The following is a 26177-nucleotide window of genomic DNA, read 5'->3' as shown; positions in this document are numbered from 1 at the left end:
ATCCAGATGAAAATTTTAATTTTTTCAGGAATGGGAACAGAATGCATATAAACGCTGACCTCCAAAGGTTTGTGATCGCACTCAATCACGTTAAGGGTCCTACTCAAACTACAAGTGTAGCATTGATGCAAAGCAGTTTCACAACAACTTACATTTATATTGCTCGTTCAATCTACGAAAATGTCCCAAGGTGTTTCTCAACTAGCTGCAAGGAAAATGGATATTAAGGCAGAAAGGTGGCGATTAGGAGCAGTGATTGAAGGCTTGGTCAAAATGGCTTCGCATTAATGTTAACCTTGTGTAAATGCACATAAAACATATTTACGCTGGACTACACACTTTACTCAAAGGTCTACATTTTAGAATATTCAGAAATCCGACAGCATCACTACTATAAAGGCTTAGCTGGTGTCACCGTGAAATGTATTCTACAACTCATTTAAAGTTACAACTGTTACATTATTAATGAGACATACCTTTTACCTAATTATCAGTTCTTATGAAAACACTGTTTTAAAGCCTTAAAATAACGGTCGCACATTGCGTTGAGTGGATAGGAATGATTTGGGTTAAAAAGTTCACACTTGTGTAATATATAAAGGACAAATGAGACAGGGTTGCTTCAGTTATTCCAGTAACAGCATGTTCCAAATTTAATAAGAAAAATGCCAAAATGAATGCCCTCAATATGGACTTCAATCAAGACTTTACAAAGATGATGAATGATACTATTTCCAAAACAAAGGCCTGCAAGGAAAGACTGTCCCATCTAAGGTCAGTCTTGTTTTCCCTGTAATTACTAGGCTTGCCTTCAGGGAACCATTCTTACAAAGAGAGCGGGAAAATTCTATTACATTTAATTGGTTTCCAAAGTCTCTGCTTGTTGAATTATTTACGCTAGGATATTGGAATAGGATTCTTTTTTCTCTCTTTCTTGAACTCCTGTTCGAAAGTGTCGGCGAAATGTTGAGGATCAATGCAGTCCATTTCTGTCACTGAATTTTATATACCTGTATCGTCTGCAGATTGAAATCCCTCCCAGCATTTTGTGGAAGAATGAGCACAATCAAGTGTGTCTTCATCAGGGATTCATGGCAGCAACAGCAATTTTACAAGCAGTGCTGAAAGCCTGGTATATCCACGTTCAATAACTAATCACTCCTATTGACAGAGGTACACTTTTGTATTTGGTGAAAAACTACAAAAAAGTGTGGGTATAAGTTGGCAAGAGATGTAGATTTAGCTGAATAGAATTCAGTCACTAAATGTATCCATAAAACAAGGGCCAGGTAGCGCAACAGTATAATCTATGCTTTTTTGTGGTGATTTTGTGCAGGGAGATTGAGATACTGTCATTAATCATATATCAAATAAATCTAACAGACTAGACTTCAGAGAGTCTGAGGAATTCCCTCCGCAGTTGAAGTGGTTACTAACCACCAGTAACTCATCACATGGTTATCAATTTAGTAAGACAGTGGCTTAATGGCTACTTTATTGCCAAAACAAATGCCCACTGAGGTGTTTGACAGCTGAACACTCTATAAATAATGGCCCAGCATTTTCTCCCAGGCTAGTTGTGACCAGTCAGGTTCAGGTCTGAGGCAGTGACAAAACATATATTTTTGCCAGTCACCCAAAAGTTTTGCCAGATCAACCAATTGTAGGCACTCCAACCATGACCCATTCCGATTACACATGAACCAAGCAACCCAGAATGAAAAAAACAGCAAAAAAAACAGGGAAATAAGAGTACTGGTCCGAACTAGCCTTGTATACCTTAAAATGGAACACCAGTAAAAACTGGGAAATAGTGTACTAGTCCCAACTGGTCTTTTATACCTTAAAATGGAACGAGTAAAAACTGGGAAATAAGAAGACTGGTCTGAACTGGTCTTTTATATCTTAAAATGGAACACCAGTAAAAACTGGGAAATAAGAAGACTGGTCTGAACTGTTTTTTCCTTCTAGGAATCGAACCATTATTTCCCCAAATATGTGATATAATCTCTCATTTGCTCATCATTTTAATTGTCGGTTACATTCTTCATTTTTTGCTTTATAGCCTTTTCTTTCCTTTGTGGGGTGTCAGTCGTGGCTCAGTTGGTAACACTCATGCCTTTGAGTCAGAAGGTTGTTCATTCAAGTCTCAATCCAGGGCTTAAACACAAAACTCAAGACTTCCACTTCAGTGTCTAAGGAAGTGCTGCCCTGCACCGTTGGAGGTGCCATTCTTCAGAGGTGATGTTAAACTCAGGCCTGTCTGCCCTCTTAGGTGGACATAAAGGATCCCCTGGCACTATTTCTAAGAAGAGCAGGGGATTTATCCCGTGTCGTGGCCAAGGTCATAGATTGTCATATTGCTGTTTTTTGGGAATTGGTCGCTGCATTTCCCTCATTACAACAGTGACTACACTTCCAAAATACTCCATTGGCTGTAAAAGCACTATGGGACGTCTGGTGGTTATGAAAGGTGGTAGATAAACGCAGTTCTTTTATTTTTTTATTATTTCTTCATCCCTCTAAAGGTGGACTAATCCCCAACCATTATCCTTTGTAGAACTGCAAATATATATTCAAATCTTACAGAATGGTTTCATTTGTGCAAAGAAGGTTAAGATGAACTGATGAAGTGCAATCTTGGACATGGTTATTGTTCATTGGTCATAATGGTCATTGTTAAACAGATTGAATGGCTCAGATTGATCAAGGTGGATATAGACCGAAGACAGAAATCACATTATTCTGACAGTGCCTCAATTTCAATTCTATATTTAAGCAATCACGCTGCTATTATATGCAGTATAGTTAATACTCTGAATGAACAAGTTTACTGCTACCTCTAAAAGCGAATAGGCTGCACTAAAGGAATCGGGAGACTGGACTAACCCTGTCGTTGCCGTTCTGCTACTGTCTTAAGGCTGCTAGGAGATGGGACATTCTAGGGGTCCAGCTCCTAAGTGGCTGAGGTGGAAATGGAGATGAGTCAAGTCCAGAACAGGCAACTTAAAAGGCCTACTTCCATTCCCAAAATAAAACTCAGCCCAGTGCCCCTGATGAAATCACAGCTCATAATTGAACCTTCTCACCACTTCAGCAACCCCCCTCACTCTCTTCCTCCTCACCCACTCACTCCTTCACTCTTAGCCCCTCACCTGCTCAACCTCAAACCCTCGCCCTCAACCCCTGACCCTCTCATCCTACCCTCTCACCTGTTATCCACTTGATGAACAGAACTCACAAGCCCCATTTTAACAGTTGGAAGCCATTGAATAGCACAAAAAACTCCAAGTAAACAAACAAAGCCTTCAAACCAACTGTATAAACAAAAGCAAACACCTGTAAAAATTAGATTGCTGATTTGCAACCAAGGCCAGAATTTTTCTGTCGGTGAGTTGGGGGCGGGGCCTGGTCCCCAACACGAAATCAGTTGTCCGCCCGCCGACCTGTCAATGGCCAATTGAGGCCACTGACAGGATAATTAACCCAATTAAAGGCCCTGACTGTCCAACCTTAAGGCTGGCAGGTAGGCCTAGAGCCACAGCGTGCAGTAGAAAAAACATGAAACCTCATCCACTGGCGGGATGAGGTTTCATGTCCATTTTAAAAACCTTTACTAAACTTTATGTCATATTTGTTAACAGGTCCCATCTCGTGTGACATTGTAACATGAGGGGGACATGTTAATAATTTTTTTATTATTCTATTTTTGAGGTTTATGGAACTTTCAGCAATCTCCCGGAGCATTCAGCACTTAGTCTCAGGGAGATGTGTGCTCTTCCGTGCGCATGCGTGGAAGAGCGCACTTTGACGGATGGGGAATCCCTCTCCCCCCAGAGTTGGGGGGATATTCAGGAGCGGGCGCGCCTCCTATCGGCGCCCTCAATTGGGGGCGCGCCGCTGTTTTACGTGGGCGGGCCAATTAAGCGTTATGCACTCCCTATGCGGGCATGGGGGGATTTCCTCAGCTGAGAGTGCACTCTTTTGCACATGTGCACGAAAGAGCGACTCATCTCCCTGACGCTAACTGCTGCCTCAGGGAGATTAGCGCCAAATGTAAAATGGAAAATGTAGAGAAATAAAATTTCCCTGACATGCCCCCTCATGTGACACTGTCACATGTGTTGGGACATGCCCATCACTTTCAATCTAACTTTTATTAAATTTTTGAAAACCTACATGAAACCTCCTCCCGCCCGTGGATGAGATTTCGTGTTTTTTCTGAAGCCCGCCAGGGTTCCCGGCCTGACTGCCAACCTTAAGGTCCTTTAAGGTTTCATTGGCCTCAATTAGCTGTTGACAGGTTGGCGGGTGCACAGCTGATTCGGCCTTCCCCCGACATCATCTCGCATCATTTTACACGTCGGCGAGCTGGACCCCCCCACCCGGTCCACCCCCCCCTCCGCTCACCAACCTCAATATCCTGACCCCTGAGTAAACAAACAGACTTCAGAACTGCTATCTTAATAGATGTCTAGACTGACTATATAAATGCAATGGGAAAAAGATTAAACTTTATCATCATATTTGGTTACCCTTTCAATAGTGTGAAATTTAATCTATCTTTTTTATCCATTAGATGAACATTTTTATTTTTACTCATCTGAAGTCTTTTCCACATTTGGCAAAGATACTAATCTGGCAAACACATTGTGTAAGGTGTAGTTATATCTTCCAATCACAACACTGTCATAACTCATCTTAATGATCACAATTACAGCTCACACTACAGCATTTAATGATGAAATATAAAGGAGAGAAAAACATTTTACTTATTTCTTAAACTCTTCCTGCCTCCAATCTAAGGTTCACACTTCCATGCAGCTGGTATAAAACCCAACAGCTGCAAAAGTCTGGCTGCCTCCATGAAAGTTTAAAAGAAAACTTAGGTGGGGCGGACTCTCAATGAGCCCACAACACTGTCTGTTTCATAGGAACACCGGGTCCCAAGGCCCGCTACCTCCCTACTCTCGTGGAAACAGAAGCAGGGATTCCTGACGCCTCATTTGGCAGCCATTTTTTTCCAATCCCACCTCTCTTTGGGTCCCAATTAGGACCATGAAAATCCGACCCCATCTCTTCAGCCATCTAATCACCACTGGAATTCTATGAGGTTAAAGAGTGAAGCAATTTAGTAATTTAACATAAGGAAGAGTTTTTGCTGAGGTAGATAGAGATTGACTCTCTCTCTCCTGTAGGGAAATCCAGAAGAAAAAGGATGTAATCTTAAAATTAGAACAAAATCAATTCAATGGAAACGCAGAAGTTTGTTAACAAAACTATTTTATATCTTATTTCACTTGTATATGAGACAACTTACAATCACAGTAACATATTTTGTATTTTCTTTTAATGCTAGCCTTGTTTCTATGGTGATACTATTTCCTTCTTTGGATTAGAAGATCTGGCCTATTCAGTAAAACAACCTCATTTACTAAGTTTTTGTTATAAACCATTAATTCTTCCTTAAGCCCCCTTCTTCAATCTCTGATAACTCCTCTAATGTGTACTTCTCTTCAGTCTCACTAATCTTTGACTGTACTCATATATCAAGACCCACTGTTTCACATACAGCTATAGCCCTTAAATGCAAGTATACTTTATACATTACTAAACTTCAAAGGATTTCCAGCAAGGCTACCACAATGTAGCACTTGTGAAAGATAAGTAGCTACTTAGGGAAATCATTAAGAACCATTATAGGGCTGTGAAGTCTAGTAACAATGTAAGTGCTTCCAACTTTGTTTCATCCACCTGGAGTTCCTAACTAAAATCAGGATATTTATCACTTTCAACACTACAAAACAATAAAACAACAACCTCAATTACTGCCCATGTGGGAGTATATTTTCTTCATGATGTCAACTGTAACAGAAAAATTGCAGTTAAATGGGTGCTAAAAGCTACTTGTTTTCATAAATTCCCTCTATACTGTATCACTATTACCTAAAATGGTTCCTTCTATTCATAAAGTATTAAGCTGTGAATGATGAAAGTGGAGAAAAATCTTATTAAAGAACTGTTAACTACTTCTTCGTGTTGGGGGATGTGCTTGCAGGACACATTTGTTCTCTTTGATTTAGATCCAGTTTAAAAAAGGGTGATATTCTCTGTAACAGGTAAAATGTCAAAGGCTGATATTATCCTCTGCTTGCAAAGTCAATGAAAAGTTGCCTCAGATTTTGTGAGAAAGCAGCATCTCATATCGTGCCCCATTAGTTAGACTTCTTTACCCTCACCCTTCAGCTCAAAAATACTTTTTCCTACAAATTGCTGGAACTTGAACCCAGAGCCTTGTGATTCAGAGGCAAGTGTGCTACCAACTGAGCCACAGTGGACACCAACCAGCCCTAATGGACATCACCAGTCTTTATCTCCAATAGCCATAAGTAAATCTACACCTATATAATGCTCAGCACTTTTGACCCGATCCTTTATCTCTCTCCATCACATTTAATTATTATAATGCTCATTCTGAGTCCTCATCCCTTATCCTTCATGCTTCTTTACAATACTTGTTGATAGTAATCGTCAATCGCCCTGTGTCTGTAACATTATTCTGAACACTCATCTCAAACATCGCTCAAAATCCTCATCACTCACTTGTTGTATCCAATCAAGTACTCAGCAACAACACTAACCTCTAATGCTTAACCATGTTCATTGGATGCGATGTTATCTAGCTATTTGCAGATATTTAGCTAAAATAACATGGTTCATCCTTCTAGTGTCGGTTTCCCACAACAGATAATTAGGCACCTTTTGGGAAAATGAGGGGACTGGGCTAAAAATGGTGTGGTAAGGGCAACAGGACCTTAGTGAGCAAGGAGGCCAACAGCCTATCTCCTCAAGCAATGAAGTCTAAGGATAGAGAAAGAAACAGATGAATGATGGGAAGGCAGCAGAAATGTCAAGAATTTGGAGAAGGTACATAATGTATTTGTTGTCCCAGTCACAAAGCCTGTAATTAGTAACTTTGGCCGGACCCGTTATGGTATTTGGGCAGAAAACCTGATTATAGAGATTCAAACATGGAATTTCAGGCATGGATTTGGGAGCCAACAATTCAAGGATAAAAGCAAAATACTGTGGATGCTGGAAATCTGAAACAAAAACAAAAATAGCTGGAAATACTCAGCAGGTCTGACAGCATCTGCAGAGAGAAATACAGCTAACATTTTGAGTACGTATGAATCTTCATCAGACTCTTCTGATGAAGAATCATATGGACTCAAAATATTAACTAAACACATTCAAGGACTTTGGAGTGGAGAATAATGTTGGTGATAGGGTGATAGCTTTGCAAGCATAGAATGGTTGAGATGAACTTACTTTTCAGAAAATGGACAATGATAGTCATTTTGAAAGAGAGGGGAACAGCGCCTTCAAGATCTGGAGATCAGCCCAAGACCTACATATGTTAAATCTTTAACTTACTTTGGTGACATTTCTGCTGCCTTTCGTACTCCTTCACCTGCCTTCTTCACCAAGCTTTCAGCCGCAATGTAAAATCTTTAATTTTTATTTTTCTCTTACTTTTCAATTGTTGCTTTTCCCTCTCCCTCAATCCAACCGACCCCTCTCTTTATTTCTCTTTCTGTAACCGATTTGACTTTAATTCACCCAATTTCCTTCTCCATTATTCCTCTGTTTCTTTCTCTATCCTTAAATTTCATTGCTTGAGGAGATAGACCGTTGGTCCCTTTGTCCACTAAGGTCCTGTTGCTCTTGCCATACCATTCTCAGCTCACGTTTCCAGCAGTTTTCAGGGAAAAGTGTATTTTTGAGCTGAAAGATGAAGGTAGAGAAGTTCAACTACTGGGGCATAATATGATATGCTCCATTTTCGCAAAATCTGGGCCAAATTTTCAGTGATTTTGCATATTGTAGCTTGTGGATCGAGGCAGAGAGTCCTAGGTCATCCTTAGCGTCCGGGTACAAGCTTGCCTGTGGTTTAGAAAGCAAAGGACATCTCTCTGACCCAGCTAACTTTGGCAGAGTGAACAATAGAGAGCCCAGATGGGCACTTATGGTAGGAAGTACCCACTGTGGATTTTCAGTTCCCCTCTATCTTTGGAGAGAATATCCTTTTTCAAAATTGTGATGAGAAAGTCTCAAATTTACATTGTATGATGATAGGTATTCAAGAATGTTACTGCATTATGATGAGGAGGACTTTGAAAATCATACTGCAATATTATGTTTGGTCAATCTGCAAGTATATTGGGTTCCTAACAGCTGTTTCCTTTGAATTCTCACTCAATTTGCAGTGCAGCTTGAGGCGCCTTCAGAATTGACATGCGCATACTGTTCTTGTTATTGACCAAAGAAAACCAAATCTTTATCTCTATCATGATTTGGTGTTTCTGCACAAGTTAACCTGACATAAACTCAGGGGAGGTGAGGAACTACTTCATGAAATGTAGTAATACATTTTATTTTCCAACGAATGTCAATTCTGCCTGAGGATATAAGAAATACAAGCCTTGCTATGCTATGAACACAGGAATGCTGTGGAATCTTCCCTGAGAGTCACGAAGAATGGACCTTGTTCATCATTGAAGAACTGTGATTCTCAGAAGCAGGAAAAGTCATTCCATATCTAAAGTTATTCATATAATTAAAGAATAAAGTTGCACACATGTTTTGGTGAACAGCTATTGATCAATTCATGAATGTGAAGGCCCATGTAAACTGGCCACTGGTGTCTAATGCTGATATAGAGAGTTGCTTGAATACTCCAGAATCCATTCAGTGGAGTAAATAAAGTTAAATGGAAACATCACGGTCTGATGCAACTGATATACCTTGGTCAAGATAGGATTGATGGGATGAGCATACTCAATGTCAGCTTGTTTTGAATTATTTAGTGTTTCACTTTATTGTTGATGCAGAAACAGAACTAGAAGATTAAATGGTTAACATACTTTTATCATCTCTCATAGTTTATAGCATGACATTTATGATAATCATAGGCATAATTCAAATAAAACTTTTGGCCATATTTAAATCAAGAAAAATTGCCGGTTAGAAAACTTCCACTAATCTATTTCTCAGTTTCATGGTTTCAGTGTTAGTTTGGCCACAACTGCACACATGAAACTAATTTAAAAGCTATACCATTAATTAAATAATTAGTATCATACAAAATTAATTAGGCTAGAATCATATCAGTCCCCAGTAAGGACTGTGGGCCCAGACACTGTCTCACTTTCCTTCAACCTATCTTGGTCAAATCAGAAAAGCAGATATACACACATTGCCAACAATACTGACAAACCAGATGGCCCAGGACAGGCCTCACTGCATTTAGGCTGAAAATAGAGAATAAATCTATTAATTGCTTTCATAAATAAAGAATATTCTTTATGACTCAAGGCGGCTATAAATAGAAGGAGTGGGGTCAATTTTCATTGCTATTTCCTGGTGTTACTGAAGCTGCAATGGTCTTAAACTTGGGTCACCAACCATGCAACCTGCTCCATTTGAAAGGGGCTTACTGCTGGTGTTCAAAGTGCCAGCCTGTTTCAGGTGAAATGCACTTTTGAGGTCCCTATGGCACAAATAGAACTTCAATTGCTGTTTTAGGCTCTGAACATTTCTATGGGTGATCCAAAGTGCTCTTGAAAGCTAAGTCTCAAATTATATTTCTGGGCCTGGAGAAGCAGGAAAGACAGAAGGAGAAAAAGGCTACAACATTAGGTTGAAAACTATTGAATCCAGCATCTTGCGGTGGACATGACTGAGGAGAATAAAAGGAAGATCATAATGTAAAGCTGGCAAAGGAGAATGGCAGTGAAGGCTTGCTGGTATTCGATACATTGTGAGTAGTAATCTTGGACTGACTGGGGAGCATTGTCTCATGTAGGTGTGATGAGCTTGGAGACTGTGATAGAGCTGTGCCATCAACTGAATGAAGATTAAGTGCTGCCAAGAGCGGTATAAGTCAGCGCCGTCCTGCCTTCCAAAACTGGAGATCATTCAGGTGAGCTCTAGCAATATTTGCAATGTCATTTGTGGCATCTACAAATGGGATAAGGGGCCAGAGTTTCCTGGTTCTACTGTCAGTGCAAAACCATTTCACAAAAGTTGAAAGCCATCTTGTCCTCTAAGCAGAAGGACATGAAGCACCGATAATATCAGAGAACATCAGAATAGGAGTAGGCCATTCGATCCTTCAAGCCTGTTCTGCTAATGGAAAACCATACATTATGTGCCAAAATGGATGACTCAGTTGACTGCTTTAGCATTACTTTGCTGATTTTCTTTCCAAGTGTTCACTGTCAAATTGTATTGTTTTTATAAATTCCAGTACATGTGAATCAATCATTCCCCAGTGACTTTATGGCAACAGAGTGCTGAATAACAATTAGTGCCTTCAACATAGTAAATACCCCAAGGGCTTTGCAAAGGCAAAACAGATAATGAGCAGTGGCTGAAAACAAATATATACCTAATGAATCATCTTAAGCTGTTTGTAGATAACTCTGACTTTTTTGAATCCATCAGAAGTCTCTCTGCTGAAACTTCACTGTTCCGATATAAAGGGCATTTGTAACAAAACAATGTACTATACATTGTTATTAAGTCATGATAATCAAGGAAGACTTGCATCCATATAGCATTTTTCATGGCCACCAGACATTTCAAAGTGCTTTACTGCCAATGAAGTAAGTTTTGAATGTAGTCACTGTTGGAACTTGGAAATTCGACAGCTAATTTGTGTTCAGCAAACTCCCACAAACAGCAATGTGACAATAACAAAAACAGAAAATGCTGGAAAAACTCAGCAAGTCTAACAGCGTCTGTGGAAAGACAGAGTTAACATTTCGAGTCCGTATGACTCTTCTTCAGAGCAATGTGATAATGACTGGCTCCTCTGTTTTTGTGATGCTGATTGAGGGATAAATATTGGGCAAGACAATGGGGAGAACTGCTTTACTCTTCTTCAGATGGGATTTTTTACACCCACCCTTGGCAGGCAGATGAGGCCTCTGCATAAGGTCTCTGATAGTGCAATGCTGCCTCATAACTACACTGGTGTATCAGCCTTGATTGATTTTTTTCCCTCAAGCTCTGGGGTGAATTTGAACCCAGAACCTTGTGATTCAGAGGCAAGTATGCAATTAACTGAGCCACAGTGGACACCAACTAGCCCTAATGGCCATCACCAGTCTTTATCTCCAATAGTAATAAGTAAAACTACACCTGTATAATGCCCAGCACTTTTATCCCGATCCTTTATCTCTCTCCATGACTTTTAGTTATTATAATGCTCATTCTGAGTCCTCATCCCTAATCCTTCATGCTTCTTTTCAATGCTTGTCAATAGTAATCATCAATTGCCCACTCTCTGTAATGCTATTCTGAATGATTATCTCAAATATCTCTCAAAATCTTCATCACTCACTAGTAATGTCCAATCAAGTACTTACCAACAACACTAACCTCTAATGCCGAACCATATACATTGGATGGTAGTTTATTTGGCTACTTGAAGATATTTAGCTAAAATAACATGGTTCATTCGTCTAGTGTCGGGTTCCCACAACAGATAGGCACATTTTGGCAAAATGAGGGGAGTGAGTCATTGGGTGAGAAGGCAGCAAATGTGGTTTAAGTCAAATAAAAAGCATTTGGTGTTGGAGTGAGACTTGTTATACTGGACGTCCATTTACTATTCCTAAACATTCATTTTTAAATGAACTATGCATTTTCTCTTCTGAGGATATTAATTAATTGGGATTAATGGAGGCATGGAATAGTGGGTTGGGTTCTAGATAGAACCCACTAACTAAAAACATTTTGAGCTAAAATGGGTTGTGAAAGGGCACCCCAGGATTGAATAATATATGAGGCTTGATTTTCATCCTTGAGACCGATAATGGGAATTGGGAGAAAGTATCAGAAAAGATGAGATTTTCATTGTGTGTGGGGAGGTGGGTGCAAGCTGCAGTTGGGTCAGCCATCCCAGTTTGGAGACAGGCACAGGGGCTGTTTAAAAGGCCTGCCTCTGTGCTCTGGGACTTTGTTCCAGTTATAATGAAAAAGTAAGGCCCTCTAGGTCTCACCCCGCACCACCCATGCCCCATTCATACCACCTCATGCCCCATCACCCACCCCGCATGACCCCTCATGTCCCCCATACCAAGGTATGCCACTTCCCCCAATGCCCTGTAGCCAATCTTGACCCTCCCCACATGCAAAGGTATCCCCCATCCACCCCACTCTAGCCCCTCATGTCTCCCCATGCGCTTGGCACTTCCATGCCCATTTACCAAATATACACTGTATAGAGACAATAGACCCTGTAGTGACAATAAGATGTGTAAAAAAAAAGTTTTAAAAGGTCATTTGTTGATAACTTTCTGCTTTCTTTATAAAAATACCTTTTTACAACAGGCCATTAAAAGTGTCAATCAACCAGACCCTTTAAAAAGCCAACAGCTGAAACAACAGACACTCCAAACCTCTTTAGTTAGTGCAAATAAATATTGTGCAATTGACTGAAGAGATCAGAGAGGCAGAGCTGTCAATCAAGCAATGTTTTCCCTGGGGCTCAGGTGTTTCAGTGCTCTAATGTATATCTGGGCTCTCAGCAAAGAATGTACAATGAGACTTCACTGAGTTTAGTTCTTTGATCTCATTTTGGGATTGTGATGACTGTCAAAAATATCATTCCAAAGCTCTTGGATAGTTAAGATTTTGCAGATATTAATTCTGAAGGGAGGTATTGGTTGGGGAAAATAGAATCTGTTTCAGTCTTTATAATTGACTAACTTGGACATGGAAATATATATATATTTGAAGCAATTTTGAACATTGTCCAAATTTGGTTGCAACAGCTTGAATATTTTTGCTGATGTGAACACTTTTGTGTAAAAGTATACTTGAGGCCATGATCCTTTTTTTTTGATTTTTTAACCCCCCTGTTGTTTTAGCTATTTTTGTTTGCTGTGTTTCAATGGTTCAATCCTAATTGAAAAATGGGGAAAAAGATGGATATTCTAAGTTAGCAAAATGAACCTTCTGCGACTTGACAAACCATTCTGCCTTTCCCAAATAACAAAAGAAGGTATTTAACAATTATTTTTTAATTAACACAGAATCCTACAAGTATCTGAAATGAAAGTGCAGGCTATACACTCAAAATGATGTGTCATTATAGACCAGTTAGTGCCTCCTTTAATGTAATGAAGAAGTGCATTTGATACGAGTGCGTTAAGTACTCACCAATAATAGTTTCTAGGCTAGAGAAAACAGAATTTGTAAAACTTGCACTATTTCTATATGTCTACTTTTCCTGGCAAATATCCTCCTCCTTCTTGAACTATCTGATGTATAAAACTTTCAGCGATTTAATTAGACAACTAAAGCCATTTAAATAAAACTTTAAGCATGCTCAATTACATCACATCCTTGATTGGATTGTGAATTCTAGAGTGCTCACGTATTCATATTGCAAAGCCAGAGATTTATTTTTATTCAATCCTGTTGTCAAATTAAACCTAGAATTCATGACTGATATTTGAGGGTTGCTGTTAAAGTCTAGATTTTATACGTCTCCTGTTCTCTGTAAATCAAGATTGATGAGAACTGAAATTATTCCGTGACTGCCACAAGAATTATAATGCTCCTCAGGGATTCTCATATTTACCTCAGAACAGTTCTTAACTGTCAACTTCGTTCAAATAAAGGGAAGGGTTATTTAAAGGTGGTGCCTGCGTCTGTTTGGCATTGCCAGTGATGAAATGACTAGTCCCTCAATTCCACTGTCAACACTTTGATGAAGAGAAATATAGGATTAATACATAAACCAAGTTACAAGTAAAATATAAGCAGTCATTAGGCAGTGGGTTGGAAAAAGACAGGTTTTGTGTGAAAATCTTCCATCCACTACAACTGATTAACATTTTTAGATAGGTGTGGGCAATCAAATCAAACAACTGGTTTTATAAACTAGCAATGTTGATTTTTTTTTGGGGGGGTAGGTAGAGAGGGTGATGGAGAAGGCTGAAGATAAATCTCAATGAAAACTGTCCAGTTTTGTTTGATTAAAACTAATAGTTTAAGGCTTAGGCTAATAAGCATTTCAGAATTTCCAAAGTTAGAAACACTCAATTTGCTTACCGAGACCATGTCTGTGAGTTGACATAGGAGGCAAAATGGTCCAGGTCTTTGTTTTCGGGTTGTAACATTCCACAGTATTTAAAGTTTTCAGGCCATCTCTGCCTCCAACCACATAAAGTTTATCATCAATGACAGCCAGGCCAAATTGCAGCCGCCTGCCATTCATCACTCCGGCTTGGGTCCAAGTATTTGTTCTCAGGTCATATTTTTCTATTGTAGTGGCACCTGATAAGACAATTAGGGTTGTGACATCAGCGAGTGCATTGGAATCCTGAATACATACGTACGTGCAGCTTAAATAATATCTTCAACGACAGACTGAGAGGAGGGAACAACACACTTGAAATTCCTCAAGATCTTTTCGGGTGCAGACATTTGGATTCTCACTGAGTATCCTAGTTACTGGCTTTACTCATTAATTACTTCAATCAATAATGCTTAAAATGAAGAAAGCAATGGGTTGCAATTTCTTTACTTGCAATTGCATGCCTGGGAGGATACCATGTAAAATGGAAACCTCAGATTGAACATAGCTGTTTATAATGTATGGGCGGAATTTTATGGCTCTGTCGCAGGGGGTGGGGCCATAAAAAACAGCGAGCCATTCAAAAGTCCATTGACTTTGGCGGGACTGTAAAATCCAGCCGGTGTAAAATTCCGTCCTATGTTTTTGAAAATTGCAATTTTGATACTTTAGTACTTAAGCTTGCTCCTGTTTACACATCACTGATCTTTGATGCTCCAGCATTGACAGCCATGCTTTCAGCTCCCTAATCCCTAGGTTCTGGAATTCGCTCCATAAACATCTCTGCATCTCTACCTTTAAAATTCTACTTAATACCTACTTTTTTGACCAAGCTTTTGGTCACCTGTTCATCGAGTCTCTATATGCGGCTTGCTGTCAAACTTTCTTTGATAAGGCTCCAATGAAGAGCTCTGAGACACTTAACTCCATTAATTGCAAATTGTTTTGCCTGCTGATAACATTAATAATATGCCCACCTTTGGTTACATATTGTTGGAATATATAATGAATAGGTTGTACTGCTGTTGTTGATGAGTTGAAAACAATCTGAATATCTCTTCCAGTAATTTGTAATTGCAGTATTTTGTGTGAATATGCTAAATTAACATTTTTATGCAGTTGCTCAAATAGACAAACTGAACACGCCAGCCCATTGCTTCCTAAGTGATACAGGCTGTAGATATTTTGCTGCCTAATAAACAGATTGAAAATTGGCTCCTGCTCTGATCAATAGAGAGCAATGTTAGGATACCTTTATCTCTTCATAGGTGCATGTGTTCTGATCGCTGTGTTTCCTTCATTGCATTGAGACCGGCAATAAGATAATTGTACATTAAAAAGAAAACAGCTTAACCACAAAGTAGTAAAAATTGTGAAAATGTTATCTCTAGAAATATTTGAATCTGTCAGTTTATATGGCACTGAGTTAGCAAGTACTATGGTCCACACATTTGCGTCTGTACCAAGATGTTATGAATTGGATGAATATCACGTCTGGGAATGAAGGCTTTGATTTTCAAGTCCAATATGAAAAATGAATTTTAAAACAGTGGTATGTAAATATTTTGATTATAATTCCCTGTGTGGGAAAGTCATTATAATTAATTTTACTTTGAAGATGTTACAATAACTATGCTCTTGTATCTCTTGAGCTCAAGATATTCTTTAAGATTTCTGAGTTTGGTTCCTTATTTTCTGGACAGGTTGAATACCGACACGAGCAGGAAGGTGCTATTGAGTGCTATGAAATTTAAAGTTCCATTTTTTATCTATTGTAGCTGTTACTTTGTTAGGGTACACACTGCCATTCTTATACCACAACAGCTTCTGTACTGCCTTATCCTGAACAATAACTGAAGAATCGTCCGGTCCTTTTGGCAGCAGAAATCATGGGAGGTGTGAGCGGACAGTGTGGCGAGAAGGTCAAAAATCAGTTTTACGCCATCGTGCAACCAGTTTGCGATCATCCGCTCCACCCACATCGGCATGACTTCAGAACGGCAAGCTTCACGACTGCCTTTAAAAGGGTGCGCCTGGTAAGCTAAACTTCGAGGGGAGCTCGGAGCAGAGCGCACACAACTCTGCATCACTCACGGGACATCAAGGAAGACGCACCCGGCATTCGGGAGGCGGGGACAGGCAAGTCGCTTTTTCCCAGCTGGCTTTCAGTGCAGTGCTGGGGCAAGGGCTCCAGTGCGGGCAAGGCCAGGGGGTTTGGAGGGTGGCTGCAAGGCAGCACAGATGGAAGGAAGTACACAGGCACTTGCCGGGGGTTGGCTGTGGGAGTGTTGAGGGAAGCAGCCACACCTTGGAAAAACTTTTCTAAAGTGAGAATTCTTCCGCAGTGGGGACTATTCTGTAGCAGCTCTGTTGACCTGCTTGGAGTCGGGCCTCTGAAGCTTTTCTGTCCGTTCAAGTAACACAACAGCCTGAAAGTGCCACCAAATGCTCCAGAGACTTGTCATCCCTCGGGCACAGACCTGCAAATTAACCTGCATTTTAAAGGGCAGCAGAACAATTGGCCAACTGGGCAAGTTGTACAATCCCCTCACGAAAAATGGCCACTGGTGGAGGCGCTCACAGCCCCTTGCATTTATTAAGGTTTGGACCTGTCTCTCCCATGGTTTAAGCTAACAGCGCAGTCTTGCAGAGCAGGCTAGGAGAATGCCTGAGCCTGAGCTGAGAGCACAGCATGGAGTCCAATGGGCAAAGCTGTTGCCAATCGGTGAAGTGGAGTGGGGCGGAGGTAGATGGGGTTTCGGACAGTCATGAAGCGCACTACACACTAGGCGTTCAAGTGACGGCCAGCACTCTCCTGCATGCGCGAAGAAGCTTTCAGACTTAATCAAGAGAGGTTCTTAGGACACATATGCTAACCTACGCATCTCTCTCTCTCTTTGATCCTGCAGGAGGAGAACATCAGGATCATGGAGCCTGGTGATTTAGCGGTGTGCCCCATGGCTTACGGAGAGCAAAGAAGAAGAAGAAGAAGTGAGCACAGAGGTGCTTGGCTGGGCAAAGGGAGGAGCACCTCCTTCAAGACAAAGGGGCAGCAGGGTCTGCTGCGCACACAGCTGAAGATCCATAGAGAGCTGTCACTTATAGGCACCTCAGTAGACCCAGGGCCTATAGATGGTGCCTGCCATGTCTGCAGATGACTGAGAACGAGTGTTGCCAAAGACTGCACATGTCTAGGGAACTGGTCGGTCACATATGCCACCTGCTGCAGGATTTGGCGCCATGGGGACGTAGAGGGCATCCATTGCCAGTGGCCACGAAAGTGACTGCGGCACTAAATTTTTACACAAGTGCCTCCTTCCATGGCTTCACAGGCGACCTGTGTGGGATCTCACAAGTGGCCATGCACAAGCGTATCCAGGGGGCTATGGAGGCTATCTTCGTGATGGCATAGAACTTTGTGCATTTCAACCGGGATCAGGAAAGCCAGGAAACAAGAATGCTGGGATTTGCCCAAATCTCAGGTTTTCCACAGGTGCAGGGTGCCATCAACTGCACTCATGTGGCATTTAGATCCTCGTGGCAACGGGCAGTCAAATGCGTCAACCACAAGAGCTTCCACTCCCTGAATGTTTAGCTGGTCAGTGACCACCACAAACAAACCCTACATGTCTGCGCACAATTCCCAGGGAGCATCCATGAATCCTACATCCTCAGCAGGTCTCAGATCCCTGACATCTTCCAGGGTCCACAGGGGCTGCCGGGTTGGCTCCTCAGGGATGAGGACTACCCACATACGGCATGGCTGATGACTCAGACTGCAGCAGAGCAATGGTATAATGAGGCTCATGCCACAACCTGGACTTTGGTGGAGCAAATGATAGGCATCTTGAAAATCAGGTTCCAGTACCTCGACAGGTGCTGTGGAGCACTGTAATACAGTCCCCCGAGGGTGTTGTGCATCATCATAGCTTGCTGCACTACACTGCTTGGTGCTGCAATGGAGGGAGGACCTGGCTGAGGAGGAAATGGAAGAGCGGTACACCTCCTCCGATGAGGAGGATGTCGAAGGGGATGACAGTGATGAGGTACTCAAAGGCAAGGATGGCGGTGATGAGGCCATCGGACTGGCCAGACAAGGCAGGCAGGCTTGGGAGGCCCTCAGAGCCGCAAGACTCGTGGAGGATGATGAGGAGATGCAGTGAGGACAGTCCTGACATCCTCATCTTGCATCTGTGAATGTTTGACACCTGTGTGGCGGATGGCAATGCACGTGTCAGGGAGTCACAGCGGAGGCCCTAATAGTCACTATTTTCCAGGAGGATGATGACCACCCGCAGTGAGGACACTCTATAGATCTTCACATTGCTTCTGTGAATGTCTGACTCCTGCCTGGTTGAGGGCAGCTCACTTGCGCACTGTGATCAGGGTCATGTCATGGAGACATAGCTGTGAAAATTTAAGTACACCTGATCCTTTGCCAGCCTTCAGCACCTGTCCCCTTCAGGAGCACAGCATCCCCGGACATAGATACTGAAGAGATCGGGGGCCAACCCCAACTCAAAGGTGCTGAGAGCACACAGAGAGAACGATGAACTCTGACGCCTGCCCATGACATTCTGGCAGCAACAACAAATGTGTCCAGTGAGTGTGAAGCTGGACCATCACCTTGGTCTGAAGGTTACACACTGCACAGGGAAGAGGCCCTGGACTGAGACACCTGCTTTTATCTTGTGCAGGAACCAAGGTTTCACATCTGAGTGACACGAACATTGCTCATCATAACAAGGAGCCATAGGCAAGGAGACATTGTTGGGAGTTTATTTACAATAGTGAACATTACGTACCAGTGATTAACACCCGTGCCCATACTGTGTAACTACATCTTTTTAACCTTCCTAACCCTGCTGCTACGTTTTGGTGCTCCCATGAGATCCACAGTGGAGGAGGAGGCAGCCTGCTGATTGCGATGGCCTGTCTGTGATGACTTTGGCATGCGCCCTCTGAAGGGCTGAGACCTGGAGGTTTGCTTTGTATGTCCTGCTGTGGACCAGATGCACCTTGGGCTGTGGAGCTGGAGCTATGGGGGTCAAAGGAAGGATGGATTTGGATCGACCAGGCATTCCCGCAGTCACCTGGGTGGATGGCCCTGGGGTGCCAAGTTGCAGGTCCTCCTCCCTATGAGTGCCTGAGGGCCCCAGGCTGACTCCTTGAGGAGAGGTGGAAACTGGAGTGAGATTGAGCTGCCTCAAACCCATCTCACGTTGACATTGTTGGAGGCCAATATGGCATCAGAGATAGAGTTCAGTCTGTGCAGTCATGCAGAGCCAATGTCCTGGACCAAGGTCTCCATGGCGGCTGCCATCCTGCCAGCATTGACCTCGGTGCATTGGCATGCCGAAGCTATCACCTCAGACTGAAGGCGGACAGGTTCCTCCATTGTGCCTTGCAATCTGAGGAGTGCAGCAGACATCCCTTCCTGATGTTCCCGTGATTTGTCTTTGCAGCTCCACTAATTGATTGAGGACCGAGTCCAGGAGCTCATCATCTGACTCAGACTCAGCATATTTCTGGCCTCCAGTAGTCCTCCGATGCCAATGCCCTCAGATGACCCCGCCTCTGCCTGCTTTGGAACAGATTGTGTGCTGTGCTCACTAGATTGTGATTCCGATGCTACTCTACATCTAGGTCCCACCAAGGTGTTTGTCGCTGTGCTGGTGGAGAGTGTGAGTAAGTGTTGTGATGGGTCTTCAACATAGTTCCCCTCAGAGTCCTCATCCAAAGTGCTCTCAGTGCTGGAGTCGGGGTCACAGTTGCCTGAGGGTGTTGTGTCAGATGTGCCTAGGACAGAAAGTGGAGATTATTAGTGCTTATCAGCCACATTGAACACAGAACAGTGGACTCAGTGCCCCATTGAGAGGTGGATCATGCAGGATCCTCATCTGGGTGTTCGCTGCCAACCTCATCATCATCGCAGGAACAGTCAACGTCCTCTCTGATCAGCTCCAACACTCGACTCTCAACCTTGATGTTCGGCCCTCCACCCCCAGTCTGGGAAATCTCCCATTGATCGTGCATGATCCTATCCTGCGTAAAGACAGATGAAGAGAGTGTGAGCAAGGCGCATGCCAGGCCAAATGAGAAGGATGCCAGGCGTGTGCGTGTGTGTGTGTGTGTGTGTGTGTGTGTGTGTGTTGAGTGGACCATGGACAGGATGAGGAGGTGATCTCCAGAGGAGATGAGGGCATAGGGAAATGTAAGGGTGTGTGTGAGAGAGTGAGTGGTGATGTCCCTTGAGCTGGCAGCGAGTGAGATGCCAGTGAATGTGTGATGGGCTTGCGAGTGGGTGAGTTGAGATTGATGAGATGGTTGACTTACCCTGGCAGCACGGATAAGATCATTCATCCATTTCCTATACTGGATGGCTGACCTCTTGTGTGCAGCATTGACACTAACCATCTCTGCCATTGCCTCCCAAGCCAGAACGGTGAGTCTGATGGGCCTCCTGTGGCCAGAGTGGGGGTAGAGGACATCGCGGTGGGCCTCCACGGCATCCAGAAGATGTCCCAGGGATGCATCATTGAACTGGTGGGCTGTGCCCTACTTGGATGTCGGGGTCATGTCTTCACTGGAGTAGTCCTGGGCTGCAAGCATTAAGAAGTGTGTGCATGGCTTCATTTTAAATATGGCGCCTAGTGTGAGGAATTGGCAAGGTAATGGCACGATAGGCAAATTGGGGGCTGGTCACCAGCGAGTCGCCATGTTTCCTGTGACTGCAGAATTAATGAGGCAAAAGTAAGGCGCAAAAACCTGCCATTACAGCCGGTGGGTAAAATAGCTTTTCTCACACCCACTGCCGCATTTAGTGCAAATCTGGTACAATTCCATCCTTAATCACAAGCAGTTCTGTCTGAATTGTCAGATATCATCCCGGAATATCCTTACAAGGACTTATCACTGGATGTGCACAACTTCAGTCATGTTTTCTAGATGTGCAAATTCCTTGCAATGCTAGAATAAGGTTCATTAATGTAAACAGTTGTTGCAAAATGCATCTCACCAAAAATTCTAAAGTGTTTCCTCCCTAGCGCATGTTTTTTGCATCACATTTTTAATCGACAGAACAATAACAAATCTAACAAGCTTTCCTAAAAAGACTACTAGAATGATTTTCCATCACAGCTGTAGTGCAATGATGAATGGAGTGTCATGCAAGTAAATAGCCCTGCAAGTGACCCTGTAGAATAGCAAAACCAGGCTATTCATTATGTGCAAACAGCTGAATATTTAACTACATTCAAAATATAATTTTAATTGAACACATTTAGTAAGAACAGGTTACAGTGCATATCTTCACTGAACTGTACCTTATGATATTATAAAGCAAATGATAAAATAAGTCTGAACTCGGGTCAACTATGACCGATGGTTATTCACAATCTCTTTTCCTTGCCATGAAATTGCAAGTGATGACATAAGGATCACAACATGGTTATTACATTTAAAAAACATTCTTAATTCATCCTTGGGGTGTGGGTGTCCCTGGCAAGGCTGGCATTTATTACCCAGTTTTAGTTGCCCTGACCGGGCAGCTGCGGGTCCTTGTGGTGAAGATACTCTGACTATGCTGTTAGGCAGCAAGTTCTAGGATTGTGTCCGATTTGGAAGGAGATTTTGAAAGCGATGGTGTTCCAAAGTATCTGTCATCCTCGTCCTTCCAGATGGTGGGAGTCAGGATTTGACAGGTGCTGCTGAAAAAGCCTCGGTGAGTTCTCACTGTGCATTCTGCAGACCGTCCACATCGCAGCTGAAGTATGTTGGTGGTGGTGGGGGGGCAGACTTAAGACTTGTGGATGAGATGCCTGTCAAGTGGTCAGCTTTGTTCTAGGTGGTATTGAGCTTCTTGAGTGTTGTTGCAACCGCACACATCCAAGCAAGTGCAAAGTATTCCATCCCATTTTTCTTGTGTCTTGTGGATGAAAGAGAGGCAGAAGAGCCAGATGTTGACCTGCCGGAGTGGTCAACACATGTATGGGATTTCTCCAGATGAATTTTTTGTCAATGATGATCTCCAGGCTGTTGATAGTGGAGATTCACTAATATGCCATTGAATGTTGGGATATGGTGGGGGGGAGGCGGGTGCATGGACTTGGGTGGTTATGTTCTCACTTGTTAGTAATGCTCATTGCCTGACATTTGTATGGTTCAAATATTACTTATTAACCTAAGCCTGGATGTTGTCCAGGGCTTGCTGCAAGTAGGTATGGATTTCTTCACTGCCTGATAAATTATGAATGCAACTGAACACATTGCAATCAATGAATGGAAGCATTTTGGCCTCATGATGAATGGAAGGTCACTGATGAAGCAACTAAAGGTGGATGGGCCTATAGGTCACTGACCTGAGGAACTTCTGCAAGATGTTCTTGGCTTAAGATACTTGGCTTTAACACCTATGACCGACCACCTTCCATTATGGCAGCTATTACTCCAACCATTGCAGAGTACTCAGCGACACACACTGACTTTGGTTTTACTGGGGCTTCTTGGGACTAGATTCGGTCAAATGCAACCTTATTGTCAGGTCCAGGCCTGACATAAAGCAAAAAGCCCAAAGGTGGACAGCATACTCGGTGAGAGTTGCTGGTGCTGATCACACATCCACAGGCGGCTAGCTCCAGCCAAAGCTTCAATTTTGTGCCAGCTGCCTCACCTATAGGAACTCAGATAAATCCCAAGAAAGGAAGGAAAGAGAGAAGTGTTGAACAGGCTACAGGGGAAGAACAAGGGTGAGATTAGGGAGAGGGAGCTTATCACATCATTTGGGGCTTCTGAGCCACATGATGTGATGCTTAACACAGAGCTGATCACCAGGGCACAAACCATTGTCTTACAAGAGAGAAGGCTGCTGTGAGGATCATATCAACAAGGTTGGGATTCCAAAGATATGTTTTAACTGGTTTCTGATCTAAAGAGTATGTAAATTCTGGGATTCACCTGAAGGTTCTTAATTCTGGTACAAAAATTCAGACCCTATGGAAGAAATGGAAATTCACAGCATCTATGTTCCAAGGCCACAGTTTACAGAAGAACCAAATCTCATTTCATACTCTGTTGCCTGTTTGGCTTTGTAGGAAATAATCTATCAGACATTATACTTACTTGTGGAATGATTCAAATTATGACTCTTTTTTAGTCTGTGTCCTTTCAAAATCTTGCTTTAACCATTTGGCTTTAGTTGGTATTTAAAGCTGTGAATAAAATCAGCCAGATAGTTTTATCCCATATACATTGATTTAATGGCATGTTAATTGGCCATCGATCAGTAGGTCAGGAGGGCATGGTAGGTATTCCATGTGGTCTCCAGTGGTGATTATAGCTCAATTAAGAAACTAATTCTTAAGCCTGGTTATGTTAACTATGCAGAGCTTATACAATGATACAGGTTTTGGTTCGGTACTGAAAAACCCCTTTCAATTTGGGCCAGAAGTCAAAAATGCTAAGGCCTGGATTTTTGTGGAGTCGTGCTAACCTTCCAAAATGGTGGGTGGGTCCTGGGTTCAGAAGTTCCACCTTTTTTTCCGACAGATCCCATTTTTCACTGGTAGGGGAATGGGACAGAACATAACTTTCACATGAGGGAAATCAGAACTCAGCAGGGCCATTTGAACTCCATGCTGATTTCAAACAGACTTTATTTTTCCTGCAGCAGGGCTCTTATCCCACAGAGAGTTATGAAGCTTTGAGAAGTTGTAAATGTTTTTGAAGGGGGATAAGATCTGCAGGACTCTGAAAGTTCACAAATTATTTAAATGGCTAACCCTTTAAACATTGAAAAGAAAACTGCCTGTAAATGTGAGAGTTGAAGAAAAAATTGTTCTTACAATTTCAACAGCTATATGTTGACATAAGTGCTATGATCAGTAATGATTGACTACTTTCCAAAAGCTATCATTATCGAGAGCATCGAGGGGAGGTTGGGGGGGGATGGGACAGGAGGGTGGTCCTACATTCACAGTTTAATCGTCAGCCCAAAGAGGTTATTAAATCATTAGCTGTCTTTGATATGAGGTTATGTTTGTTTTGATGAGAGATTAAGTACTTCAGAGATTTAAATGTTTTGAATGGGATTTCATGAATTAGACTGTTTTCTCCAACAGTGAACTCTGTAATAGATATTTTATTTCAACTTAGCATGCTTCAGGGGATATGGTTGTGTGCTGCCATTGGGCTAGTAGCCAAAAGCACAGGCTAATCCTCTGGGAACATGGGTTCAAATTCCATTATGGCAGCTGGTGGAATATAAATTCAATTAATAAATCTAAAATAGAAAGCTAGTCCTCATAATAGACTATCATCGATTGTCATAAAAACCCATCTGGTTCTCTAATGCCTATTTTTTTAACCTGATCTAGCCTACATGTGACTACAGATCCACATGATGCAGTTGACTAAAAACAAAAAACTGCAGATGTTGGAAATCCAAAACAAAAACAGAATTACCTGGAAAAACTCAGCAGGTCTGGCAGCATCGGCAGAGAAGAAAAGAGTTGACGTTTCAAGTCCTCATGACCCTTCAACAGAACTATTCTGTTGAAGGGTCATGAGGACTCGAAACGTCAACTCTTTTCTTCTCTGCCGATGCTGCCAGACCTGCTGAGTTTTTCCAGGTAATTCTGTTTTTTTGATGCAGTTGACTGTTAATTGCCTCAGAAATGGCCTAGAAAGCCATTCGTTGATGGGCATCATCAGTGGCACTCACATCCCACAAAAGAATAAAGACTCCTGAGGTCTGCCCATGGTAGGCATTAGGTGAGTTGTCATGGAGGGTGTGAAGGGAAAGGATGGTGAGGGGGTCATCAGTTGGCACTAGGTTGGCATAGGTGACATGAGGGTCAGTGGGGCAATTATAGTTGGCATTAAATTAGCATAGGGACAATGAGTTGCCATGTATGGGTACGGAAAGTGGATAAGGGCGTGAGGGATGAGGGCTAGAGAGTCTAATGATTAAGCAAAAAACTGAAATGAAGTCTCAGAGAACAGAGTTTCAGAGGTCCTGCCATTCCATGTCATCATCTACTCTATTTTGGTAAAATGATTCTTTGAGAAGCAAGTGGCAATATAAATTATGCCAATGGTAACACAATTCAGATAATACCATACAGGAAACAATCACTGTTTTCCTATTCTGCAGATCGAGTTACAGAACTGCAGGAAGGATTTCAACTAGTGAATGATCTTGTTAAAACAGGACCAGTGGCCTGGAATTTCTGACCAGTCCAACATGAAGTGCATTGTAAAACAAAAACAGAATTACCTGGAAAAACTCAGCAGGTCTGGCAGCATCGGCGGAGAAGAAATGAGTTGACGTTTCGAGTCCTCATGACCCTTCATGAGGACTCGAAACGTCAACTCTCTTCTTCTCCGCCGATGCTGCCAGACCTGCTGAGTTTTTCCAGGTAATTCTGTTTTTGTTTTGGATTTCCAGCATCCGCAGTTTTTTTGTTTTTATTTTTATGAAGTGCATTGTGCCTGAATTGTATCTGCCTGGATCATAATGTATGAGTATTACATAGTATTTATTAGGCAGAAAGAGGACATTCGACACAACTAGTCTACAAACGAGTCCCCCCACTCCACCTCATGCCCCTTCATCTCAACCTTTCAGTATATCCTTACTTTTCACACCACGGGCTGAATTTTACGTTGATTTCACACCCAATCGGGTGTGAAATCGTACCAGATGACATTGGGCGGGCATCCCAATGTCGTTGCGCACTCATGCAATATTTCGCTTGGCGAGCACGCACAAAAGTCGGTAGTGCACCCACCGACTATTAAGAGGGCAATTAAGCCCATTAACGGCGCAAAGGTCTGCTATTTTTCATCACCCGACCAACCATATGGGTGGCGGATGGGCCAATCGGCCAGGCGGCCTTTACGTTTTTCATCAAACCTCATCCAAGGGTGGAATGAGCTTTCCGTTGTGAAATAAAATAAAAACAAAAATCTGTGGGCAGCATTTTTATCATTTATATTTTCAGGTGCCTGATTGTGATGCTCG

At 42.4% G+C, this 26177-nt stretch overlaps 1 protein-coding gene across 1 annotated transcript in view; it reads right to left on the bottom strand.

Annotated features, from left to right (window-relative positions):
• The window catches only part of LOC121283937 (kelch-like protein 1), a 301576-nt gene that overhangs the window by 16381 nt on the left and 259018 nt on the right, over positions 1–26177 (bottom strand). The window contains exon 7 of the mRNA XM_041198734.1: positions 14131–14355. Coding sequence (XP_041054668.1) covers positions 14131–14355 — 225 coding nt within the window. The remainder of the gene's footprint in view (positions 1–14130; positions 14356–26177) is intronic.

The sequence above is a fragment of the Carcharodon carcharias genome, chromosome 11, assembly GCF_017639515.1.
Source record: "Carcharodon carcharias isolate sCarCar2 chromosome 11, sCarCar2.pri, whole genome shotgun sequence".
Classification (NCBI taxonomy): Eukaryota; Metazoa; Chordata; class Chondrichthyes; order Lamniformes; family Lamnidae; genus Carcharodon; species Carcharodon carcharias.
Note: the sequence above shows the minus strand (reverse complement) of the source record. Positions and strands in the feature narration are given on the sequence as shown.